Source organism: Pecten maximus, chromosome 2 (assembly GCF_902652985.1).
Source record: "Pecten maximus chromosome 2, xPecMax1.1, whole genome shotgun sequence".
NCBI classification, from domain to species: domain Eukaryota; kingdom Metazoa; phylum Mollusca; class Bivalvia; order Pectinida; family Pectinidae; genus Pecten; species Pecten maximus.
In genome coordinates, this window is record NC_047016.1 from 46,803,236 (window position 1) to 46,816,321 (window position 13,086).

The following is a 13,086-nucleotide window of genomic DNA, read 5'->3' on the forward strand; positions in this document are numbered from 1 at the left end:
TTGTTGAAATGATAAAACTTAAAGGACTGTCACACCAAGACCATTCAACTGTACACTGCTATCAATGTTTTGTTTGTTGTGATTTGTTTTCAGTTCTTTGCCTGATTTTGTAGATATTTTTGCTTGTTTTCGAGGGTGGGGTTATTGTATTGTATCCTTGTTTGACCAGGCTGAACTTCATCACTCTCAGGCCTTACATGACCCAGCTCTCACCGAGGAGAACCTGGGCCTTCTGGGGGAGGAGGCCCAGCGTACCGGACAAGCTCTCCGGCTAGGGTAAGACTACTACAATCACTGCAGTGAAGGGCTCAAAGTGGCACCTATTTTAGTGGCCATGGCCATTAAAAAAAACTGTATAAATTTGCAATTTGGTTAATTTTTTCAAAGGTTGCAGTCCATGCTAAATGACATTCATAATTGAAAGAGTTACAGAGAGTTATCATAATGATCTAAGAATATGTTGTTTTTTTTAACTCAAAAGACAACTAGTTGAGGTGACTAACTTTTCCAATTGGTGCCTAGATTTAATGACTTGGTAGCCAAATACCGGTAGGCCACCTCAGGGCTTTTTCTCACTGTTTTGGGAAAGGGCCTTTTTGTTTCATTTAGGGAAGAAAATTGGTGAATTGGGAAAGATTTTTTCAGGAATAAACTGCAAGTTTTGGGAATTTGGCTTTAATATGAAATTATTTCAATTGGGAAAAGCCCCAAGAAAAAGTCCTGCACCTGGTAAAAATATCCACTTTGAGCCCTGCAGTGTGGTGAAGACAGAAAAAGCGCAAACTGATCATGAGGAGGAGAGTTTTATACTTCAGCTTTGATGAGTGTTGAACCTAAAAAAATCTCATCCTGAAAGTTAAGATTTCTTTGTCTACATCACAAAAGGTGATTGATTATTTTTCCGCTGTTTTTTTGATTTGTGAACTCAATATATTGTGTGTTGTCAATGGTGCATAAAATGTGTGACAAAAATTGATATGATTATGACATTTTATTGTTTTGCTGCATAAAGTGATTACACAATGCTTTTGTGAGTGGTGATGAAATCAAAATAGAGATGCATGGAAAATAGCTTTTCCCTAGGAAAAGACTGACTTATTGTTCCATGGGTAAGTGTGGAAGAAAGAATGTTTCCTTTCTGGAGACAGGATATTTATTTTATCTTTATCATGATCATTTATGATTATCCTTAATAACAGAGAGATAAACTTCTTCAAGGAGACCTTGCCTCAAAATATCCCTGACTGTTCAGGGAGTGATAAACCCAGCAACATTTTGTACCACTCTTACACCTAAGCATATGAGTACCATAATTCTCCACAAATAAGCCCTCTTCCCCATTGAAAAGTTTAACATTAAAGTTGTGGGGTGGGATACTTATTTGTGAACCACAGGGTTCACCCTGGACCCAAAAATCATGAGCCATTTTGACAAGATTTCAGAAATCGTATGGGCCAAAACATAGAAAATTAAAGAAATTTGTGAGTTTTGGTGGGCCATTTTGGAAAATATGGGGCAAATGGCCCCATGGCCCCATGGCCCCCTCCAGAGTTATCCCTGGAACCACTTTTGGATTAGTACAGTGTCCTAAAAAATGTTTATTGTTGATTCTGATAAAATGAAGAAGGGGCCTTATTTATGGATAAATATGGTATTTGTTCCAATGTGGTGCATCTGTCATCTATCAACTTTTCTTAGTTTCCATTTAAAACTATTAAGTATAGAGTATTGTATTCTGTGTATATGGGCATTGTTGTATATAACTTGGTAGTTGCGTTAGTAATAAATTACCCTTTTGTTCTTCTAAAGAACTGAAATGACAGGAGCCTATATAAATGTATCTGGCCAGTAACATTGCTGCATGCTGAAAAATTTCCCTAAATAAAATGCTGTTTTAATATGTATTCAAGACTACAGGGGTCAAATTTGTTTTGAAAAATGAACAAGTTCTGATGATGAAAAATAAGATGCATAGAGTTGTGAATTTTTTCGAATAACTTTATGATATGGAGTGCTACAAATTTTCCTAAATACAGTTTCTATGAACCAGAATGCCTAGAATCATGATACTGTGTATAACTGTGTATAACAGGAAACATCTGATGTGTCATAACTTTTGTTGTTTTCATGGTTGCTATGCAACAACAAATATAAAGAATAGTGTTACATTGTATATTATTGCATGGGCTAACCACAAAAGTTTGTACTCAAGAAATAATTTCACAGCTTCAAACCACAAAAGAAAGTACACATGAAAATTTTCAATACCGTAGTCCCTGTAGATGATGAAGGTTAACTTGTTAAAAGGTTAGGACAGATTTCTGGTTTGACACATTAATGTTTTGGATTGGTCTGATAGGTTTGTGGCGGGCGTTATTCTGCGAGAGAGGATTCCAGCATTTGAGCGTATGTTGTGGAGGGTGTGTCGAGGAAATGTGTTCCTACGACAGGCTGAAATTGACAACCCTTTGGAGGATCCCGTCACGGTGTGTATTATCAATTTCAAGATTTTGGGTGACTTATTTTAGCTGCCTTTTATTGACATAATTAATATTTTGTTTACTAATAAAACTGATGATGAAACATGCACAAGACCCAAAGAATTTTAATTATAGCATCAAATACAACTTTGCTAGGAAAGGGTATTCAGTACAATGCTGTCCTTTTCAAAAAAAGGGTTTCATATTTAATGCCTTTGGTTAGTGTAACTGCATCTAAATAATTAAAAATAAAACTAATCTAATTAATTCTGTCTGAATTTCATCAGCAAAATATCTATTTTTAGATCACAAAATATGAGATAGCAGACATGTTGTTGATTTCATTTTCTGTAAATCTTGTAACCTGCATCCATATGTAAACAATGTATTTTCAAGGTCTGTCACTCTTATATATATCTAATCTTGTCATTGTTGTCTTTTTTTTGTAGGGCGACCAAGTAGACAAATCTGTCTTCATTATTTTCTTCCAAGGGGAGCAACTGAAATCTCGAGTAAAGAAGATCTGCGAAGGGTAAGCTTGCTGCCCTCATTGACAGTAGAACTCAACTAGGACTCATATGTAACCCTTACTCCTGATATTTACACGATCTATTAATTTCCCATTATAAATCCATTAAAATTCCATAAAAACACTGAAACACATTAATTTTAACCATGAATTGGTAATTGATAGCCATCATTAATATAAGTTAAAGGTAAGCATGGGAATCCCAGTCACTGTAAAGTCATGTGATTCACTTGTGTAACAATTAATTCCTGACATAAGATGTGGCTGGAAGGTAGGTGTGTTCAGTTAGAATCAAGTTTGGAAATTGTTTTAACAGAAGTCAGTCTCAAATGTTTCAGTTATATGACTGGCAATAATTCATCAAAATTTGTACTTGGCAATTGACAACTTGATAGCAGGTATAGTTTTTAAGTCACCTGAGACAAAGTAAACAACTTCTCACTGAGCAAGAGGCCCAGAGGCCTGTAGCATGCTGGGGTGAACGTCGTTGACCTCAAATTCAAGGTCACTGGAATCAAATCTGCCAAAATATATAAAAAAACACGCGATCGTTAAAGGCCTTTTATAAACTATTTCTTGCCAGCCCGAAATACAAGTAAGCTTGTGTGTCTGGTATATTAACAATCCAATTTTTTCAGATTCCGAGCCACTTTATACCCATGTCCAGAAACACCAGCTGAAAGAAGGGAAATGGCCATTGGTGTGATGACCCGTATTGAAGATCTGAATACTGTAAGTACAGTACACAAATTCTACAAAATTAAAAGTTACACCAACTATGTAAATAAAATATTGCAGAGAAATATTGTGTAAGGGTTAAGATAACCAAACTTTGTTGTCGGGGTTAAAGGGAGTTAGTGCTTTGATTAACAAGATATAGGGATAGTGATTCAGTCATGATATGTCCAATGGTCTTACCACAAGTAAAGTGTTGGAAATTCAGGACCCAGTACTTACTCAGACCTAGGACTAGAGACTGTTTGTTGTGATGCTATTTACTGATTTATTTTTTCCAGGTACTTAGTCAGATACATGAAGATTAAATATTCTGTTTCTCCCAGTACTTAGTCAGCCCTGGGGACCAGAGTCACCATGTGTTGTTGTGCTATTTATAGATTATGTTTCTCCCAGTACTTAGTCAGACCCAGGACTAGAGACACTGTGTACATGTGTTGTGATGGTATCTACAGATTTAAGATTCTATTTCTCCCGGTTCTAAGTCAGACCCAGGACTAGAGACACTTTGTGTTGTGATGGTATTTACAGATTTAAGATTCTATTTCTCCCGGTTCTAAGTCAGACCCAGGACTAAATACACTGTGTGTTGTGATGGTATTTACAGATTTAAGATTCTATTTCTCAAGGTTCTAAGTCAGACCAAGGACTAGAAACACTGTTTGTTGTGAAGGTATCTACAGATTTAAGATTCTATTTCTCTCGGTTCTAAATCAGACCCAGGACCACAGACACTGTTTGTTGTGAAGGTATCTACAGATTTAAGATTCTATTTCTCCAGGTTTTAAGTCAGACCCAGGACTAGAGACACTGTGTGTTGTGAAGGTAGCTACAGATTTAAGATTCTATTTCTCCAGGTTTTAAGTCAGACCCAGGACCACAGACATCGGGTGCTGGTTGCTGCGGCACGTAACATAAAGGTGTGGTTCATCAAGGTTAGAAAGATCAAAGCTATCTACCACACCCTCAACATGTTCAACCTGGACGTCACCCAAAAATGTCTTATTGCCGAGTGTTGGTGTCCAGTTGGTGATCTTGACCGCATTCAGCAGGCACTAAGGAGGGGCACGGTATGGACATCTTTTGTAATTTATTATCACATGTATTGAAAAAAATCATTTCATGTCCGATGAGATCAAATTTGTGGGGATATTAAAATAGGTATATTCGAAATCAGATTAATGATTTTTAAATGAATACAGTTCAGCCAAATTTGGGAACTTTAACTTAAATTGTAATGAGCGGAAGCTTGTGTTTTGTATTGTTTTTAAACTGTAAACGTGGAAATTTACGCTAATTACATGGAGTCCTTTTGATCATGAAAATTTCCTCCACGCGTATTAGTTTGATATCAATTTGCATAATCTCGAAAGACAAACGAATGTGGATCGATTGCGAAAATTACCCCAATGTGTATAGTTTACATATCAAAATTACGAAATATACCCCCCCTCTCACAAAAAAAACCACGTTTACTGTACCTTGATTGGAATATTACAGGAGAGAAGTGGCAGCTCTGTACCGTCTATTCTCAACCGTATGATGACCAAGCAGGTCCCTCCCACTTACAACCGCACCAACAAATTCACGCAGGCGTTCCAGAACATTGTCGATGCCTATGGCGTGGCAAGCTACAGAGAAGTGAACCCAGGTAGGTTTGTCTATAAGTGGGTAACTTTTAGTGAAGACTTACTTATCAGACTTATTTCTGTCTGATTTTGCCTTGATGCTAGGTCTGTGAATACTTTTATATATTTTAGCCCATGAAATATTGAAGGAATTTCATTGAAATGTTTGTTAAAAGAAAATGTCAGACTTGATTCTGGCCATTTACGGTTTATTTTCCTGTTGAAAGATTATGATTGACTATGTGTCAGTAAAAACTTCAATTTTGAAAATCAAATCTATTTTGAACTTATTGATGCATCTTAGTCAGGTGGCCAAAGTTGATTAGTTCTAATATAGAATTTTAGATCTGGTGATGATCTTTCAGAAAATGTTAATCAAAAAATTATTTCAATCTAAAAAATTAACATGTTGCGACACTTCCTTACATGCATCAGAATCTGTATACAATGAAATGTATGGAAAAATTGCATTTATTTTCAACATTAGAGTATTTATAGACTATATTAAAACACCATTTGTTCAGAATTGTTATGCAATTTTTTAGGTACAAAGTATTATAATTGTGAAAACAGAACAGTCATGTAACTGATGATTCGGATATAGGGTTGACACAAAGACAATGTTTGGGTGTCACAGCCCTCATCTACTTCCTGTTTCTCTATACTGTCATGTTCTGTGACACGGGACACAGTATCATCATATTTCTCGTTTGTATATTACAGCCCTGTATACCATCATCTCCTTCCCGTTTCTCTTCGCTGTCATGTTCGGTGACACTGGACACGGTATCATCATGTTCCTGTTTGCGCTGGCCCTCGTGTTGAAGGAAAAACAGATCCAGGCAAAGAAAATTGATAATGAGGCAAGTATTATTTAAGTTAATTATACAAAAAATTATTAAACTTTGTGACAAGAATATATAGTTATATAAACAAAATAGTATTGGCAGGCAGGTATTATCTGTGTTTGCTTAAGGTCAAAGAGGTTTGTTGATTGTTGTATAATGCTCTTTTGAAAGATTTCCTCAGATTATTGTTATGTCATGATGTTAAAATTTAAGATATCCTTCCTGTAATGACGGTTATGATGCTATTTACTGAAAATCTTAGATCTTTGGGTAATTGTCATTTTAATGTTCTTTACTGAAGATCTCGGGTATTTGGGTAATTGTTTTTATGTTTTTTGCTAAAGATCTCAATTATTTGGGTGATCATGGTATAATGTTGTTTGCAGAAGATCTGAGATCTCCAATCAGTAATTATGGTATAATATTGAAGATTTAAATATTTGGTTATTATTGATATAAGGCTGTTTGTTAATGATCCGCGATGTTTAAAAACCTTGAGTTATTGATGTAGTTTTATGTTTTAAGATCTCAGACATTCAATAATAGTTAAGTATAATGTTTACAAAAATATTCTTTGATCATTATTGATTGTTTATGTATGTTTACAGATCTTCGAGATATTCTTCAGTGGTAGATATGTAATCCTGTTGATGGGGGCGTTCTCTCTCTACACCGGCCTCCTCTACAATGACTTCTACTCCAAATCTGTCAACATATTTGGCTCTGGCTGGTACCCTATAGACCCTCAAACCAATAAGTAAGTTCTTCATACTTCTTAGTGTGGATGTTGTGTGAGTTAAACATGTGTGATAATGTAGTTACAGACACATGTGTGATAATGTAGTTATATACAGACACATGTGTGATAATGTAGTTATATACAGACACATGTGTGATAATGTAGTTATATATAGACACATGTGTGGTAATGTAGTTATATACAGACACATGTGTGATAATGTAGTTATTTACAAACACATGTGTGATAATGTAGTTATATATAGACACATGTGTGGTAATGTAGTTATATACAGACACATGTGATAATGTAGTTATACAGAGCAACCCGCTTATTTGCATACCCCTTTTTCCACGACAAAATATGCAAATAACCGGAGTATTCGTATAGGCGGAGTTGGGTTTTGGCCCCTCTTATACACATGTAGATCGTCAGGTCGGTACTCAAAATGGGCGCTTTATGATTGTTTACGTTATTTGAATTAAAAATATATTTAAAAAAAACATTATTTAAAATATAACAGTAAATACGAAATACATGGGTTGTTATTCTTTGTAAATGTACAAATATTTGCATACACTTCATCGTTCACTATTTGTCACTCGAGTCTCTGTGTCCGATATCTGTCATACGCGCGTGGGTTGGCACTACGATGTACAATGTCATCGTTTCAATTAACATTCATATTATCGTCTCGAGATGCGTTGTGTTCCTGCTATGAGTATATTAGTTGTTTGATCATAGATGATGAACTGGTGAAGCAATAGACTGTCTTAAATGACCGTGACATGTTATTGTCGTTTGGGTTTGTTTTGGAAAATGGCGCACACACAAAAAGAGTTATCGTTCATTACACATATGCCCCCACAATGCAACGCGCCTAGTAAACAATCATGGCGATCGCAACCTGCCTCAGCGAGTGTTCAAGTGCACAGAACACAGGTTTGGATCGATGCTATAATAAATAAACAAATCTCATCAAAAGATGAGGCATATGAATATTTTATTCAGTAATTCTTCTGCACATTGCTACTGATATGGTCTGAATAATAACTTAATGTCGATATCGATGCATCGAACGTAACCTGTAATGACGAAGTGTGAACCAATGATAAGATAACGTTGTACATCGAATCGAATCAATATGTAACTTTAAAACACATTTCATAAAACTTTTATTACGGGAAAATCACAAAAATACCCTAAAATCAATTAAAAATTTTCGATTTTTTGGAATTTTTATATGCATATAAGCGGGAGTCGGTGTTTTAGTCGATGCAAATACACGGGATTAAAATACAAAGATAAAGAAGGAAAAAATCGGGACCTGAGAATTTTATGCAAATAAGCGGGATATTCAAATAACCGATATGCAAATAAGTGGGCTCCTCTGTATATAGACACATGTGTGATAATGTAGTTATATACAGACACGTGTGGTAATGTAGTTATATACAGACACATGTGTGATAATGTAGTTATATACAGACACGTGTGGTAATGTAGTTATATACAGACACACGTGTGATAATGTAGTTATATACAGACATATGTGTGATAATGTAGTTATATACAGACACATGTGTGATAATGTAGTTATATATAGACATATGTGTGATAATGTAGTTATATACAGACACATGTGTGATAATGTAGTTATATACAGACACATGTGTGATAAAGTAGTTATATATAGACACATGTGTGATAATGTAGTAATATACAGACACATGTGTGATAATGTAGTAATATACAGACACACGTGTGATAATGTAGTTATATACTGACACATGTGTGATAATGTAGTTATATACTGACACACGTGTGATAATGTAGTTATATACAGACACATGTGTGATAATGTAGTTATATATAGACACATGTGTGATAATGTAGTTATATAGACACATGTGTGATAATGTAGTTATATACAGACACATGTGTGATAATGTAGTTATATACAGACGTGTGATAATGTAGTTATATACAGACACATGTGTGATAATGTAGTTATATACAGACATGTGTGATAATGTAGTTATATACAGACGTGTGATAATGTAGTTATATACAGACACATGTGTGATAATGTAGTTATATACTGACACATGTGTGATAATGTAGTTATATACTGACACACATGTGATAATGTAGTAATATACAGACACATGTGTGATAATGTAGTTATATATAGACACATGTGTGATAATGTAGTTATATATAGACACATGTGTGATAATGTAGATATATACAGACACATGTGTGGTAATGTAGTTATATACTGACACATGTGTGATAATGTAGTTATATACAGACACACGTGTGATAATGTAGTTATATACAGACACGTGTGGTAATGTAGTTATATACAGACACATGTGTGATAATGTAGTTATATACAGACACGTGTGGTAATGTAGTTATATACAGACACACGTGTGATAATGTAGTTATATACAGACATATGTGTGATAATGTAGTTATATACAGACACATGTGTGATAATGTAGTTATATATAGACATATGTGTGATAATGTAGTTATATATAGACACATGTGTGATAATGTAGATATATACAGACACATGTGTGGTAATGTAGTTATATAGACACATGTGTGATAATGTAGTTATATACAGACACATGTGTGATAATGTAGTTATATACAGACACATGTGTGATAATGTAGTTATATATAGACATATGTGTGATAATGTAGTTATATACAGACACATGTGTGGTAATGTAGTTATATATAGACACATGTGTGATAATGTAGTTATATACAGACACACATGTGATAATGTAGTTATATACTGACACATGTGTGATAATGTAGTTATATACAGACACATGTGTGGTAATGTAGTTATATACTGACACATGTGTGATAATGTAGTTATATACAGACACATGTGTGATAATGTAGTTATATACTGACACATGTGTGATAATGTAGTTATATACAGACACATGTGTGATAATGTAGTTATATACAGACACACATGTGATAATGTAGTTATATACAGACACATGTGTGATAATGTAGTTATATACAGACACATGTGTGATAATGTAGTTATATACAGACACATGTGTGGTAATGTAGTTATATACAGACACATGTGTGATAATGTAGTTATATACAGACACACATGTGATAATGTAGTTATATACAGACGCATGTGTGATAATGTAGTTATATACAGACACATGTGTGATAATGTAGTTATATACTGACACATGTGTGGTAATGTAGTTATATACTGACACATGTGTGATAATGTAGTTATATACAGACATATGTGTGATAATGTAGTTATATACAGACACATGTGTGATAATGTAGTTATATACTGACACATGTGTGGTAATGTAGTTATATACTGACACATGTGTGATAATGTAGTTATATACAGACACATGTGTGGTAATGTAGTTATATATAGACATATGTGTGATAATGTAGTTATATACAGACACATGTGATAATGTAGTTATATACAGACACATGTGTGATAATGTAGTTATATACTGACACATGTGTGATAATGTAGTTATATATAGACACATGTGTGGTAATGTAGTTATATACTGACACATGTGTGATAATGTAGTTATATACAGACACATGTGTGATAATGTAGTTATATATAGACACATGTGTGATAATGTAGTTATATATAGACACATGTGTGGTAATGTAGTTATATACTGACACATGTGTGATAATGTAGTTATATACTGACACATGTGTGATAATGTAGTTATATACAGACACATGTGTGATAATGTAGTTATATACTGACACATGTGTGATAATGTAGTTATATACAGACACATGTGTTAATGTAGTTATATACAGACACATGTGTGATAATGTAGTTATATACAGACACATGTGTGATAATGTAGTTATATATAGACATATGTGTGATAATGTAGTTATATACAGACACATGTGTGATAATGTAGTTATATACAGACACATGTGTGGTAATGTAGTTATATACAGACACATGTGTGATAATGTAGATATATACAGACACATGTGTGATAATGTAGTTATATATAGACACATGTGTGATAATGTAGTTATATACAGACACATGTGTGATAATGTAGTTATATGCTGACACATGTGTGATAATGTAGTTATATACAGACACACATGTGATAATGTAGTTATATATAGACACATGTGTGATAATGTAGTTATATACAGACACATGTGTGATAATGTAGTTATATACAGACATATGTGTGATAATGTAGTTATATACTGACACATGTGTGATAATGTAGTTATATACAGACACATGTGTGGTAATGTAGTTATATACTGACACATGTGTGATAATGTAGTGATATACTGACACATGTGTGATAATGTAGTTATATACTGACACATGTGTGATAATGTAGTTATATACTGACACATGTGTGATAATGTAGTTATATACTGACATATGTGTGATAATGTAGTTATATACAGACACATGTGTGATAATGTAGTTATATACAGACACATGTGTGATAATGTAGTTATATACAGACACATGTGTGATAATGTAGTTATATACTGACACATGTTTGATAATGTAGTTATATACTGACACATGTGTGATAATGTAGTTATATACAGACACATGTGTGGTAATGTAGTTATATATAGACATATGTGTGATAATGTAGTTATATACAGACACATGTGATAATGTAGTTATATACTGACACATGTGTGATAATGTAGTTATATACTGACACACGTGTGATAATGTAGTTATATACAGACACATGTGTGATAATGTAGTTATATACTGACACATGTGTGATAATGTAGTTATATACAGACACATGTGTGATAATGTAGTTATATACTGACACATGTGTGATAATGTAGTTATATACAGACACATGTGTGATAATGTAGTTATATACAGACATATGTGTGATAATGTAGTTATATACAGACACATGTGTGATAATGTAGTTATATACTGACACATGTGTGATAATGTAGTTATATACAGACACACATGTGATAATGTAGTTATATACAGACGCATGTGTGATAATGTAGTTATATACAGACACATGTGTGATAATGTAGTTATATACCGACACATGTGATAATGTAATTATATACAGACGCATGTGTGATAATGTAGTTATATACAGACACGTGTGTGATAATGTAGTTATATACAGACACATGTGTGATAATGTAGTTATATACAGACACATGTGTGATAATGTAGTTATATACAGACACATGTGTGATAATTTAGTTATATACAGACGCATGTGTGATAATGTAGTTATATACAGACACGTGTGTGATAATGTAGTTATATACAGACACATGTGTGATAATGTAGTTATATACAGACACATGTGTGATAATGTAGTTATATACAGACACATGTGTGATAATTTAGTTATATACTGACACATGTGTGATAATGTAGTTATATACACACATGTGTGATAATGTAGTTATATACTGACATACGTGTGATAATGTAGTTATATATAGACACATGTGTGATAATGTAGTTATATACAGACACATGTGTGATAATGTAGTTATATACAGACACATGTGTGATAATGTAGTTATATACAGACACATGTGTGATAATGTAGTTATATACAGACACATGTGTGATAATTTAGTTATATACTGACACATGTGTGATAATGTAGTTATATATAGACACATGTGTGATAATGTAGTTATCTACTGACACATGTGTACTTGTTAAATGTTTAATTACATCATTTATCACATAAATTGACCTATTATCTAGTGGATTTGCCAGTGTAATATTTTTGCACATCTAGTGTAATATACACCAGAATGATTTTATTGGCTACGCGCCAGTCAGAAATGAATTGTGATGTCATAGTATGGACATTGAAGTGACGTCATGAACTGTGAATGACAAAATATTGGTGTCTCCGTCCTCCACATTTTATCTTTATAACCTGTCAAAATGTTTTCTGAATTATGTGATAAAAAGTATCTTAATTTTGTTATCATTTGATATGACTATTTTTTCACAAAAACAAAACTTCTCAGACTTGTTTCCAAAAACTCATATCAAATGAAAACTTATTTTAAA

The 13,086-nt window shown here is 33.5% G+C and overlaps 1 protein-coding gene across 3 annotated transcripts in view; it reads left to right on the forward strand.

The window, feature by feature from the left end:
• LOC117322292 (V-type proton ATPase 116 kDa subunit a-like) overlaps positions 1 to 13,086 on the forward strand; it is a 36,130-nt gene that overhangs the window by 6,267 nt on the left and 16,777 nt on the right. For 2 of the 3 annotated variants that reach the window (XM_033877111.1, XM_033877112.1), the window contains exons 6-13: positions 170 to 276; positions 2,360 to 2,486; positions 2,930 to 3,012; positions 3,648 to 3,741; positions 4,602 to 4,814; positions 5,245 to 5,395; positions 6,096 to 6,235; positions 6,829 to 6,977. In XM_033877111.1, coding sequence (XP_033733002.1) covers positions 170 to 276; positions 2,360 to 2,486; positions 2,930 to 3,012; positions 3,648 to 3,741; positions 4,602 to 4,814; positions 5,245 to 5,395; positions 6,096 to 6,235; positions 6,829 to 6,977 — 1,064 coding nt within the window. The remainder of the gene's footprint in view (positions 1 to 169; positions 277 to 2,359; positions 2,487 to 2,929; positions 3,013 to 3,647; positions 3,742 to 4,601; positions 4,815 to 5,244; positions 5,396 to 6,095; positions 6,236 to 6,828; positions 6,978 to 13,086) is intronic. The other variant, XM_033877113.1, reaches the window with a different exon arrangement.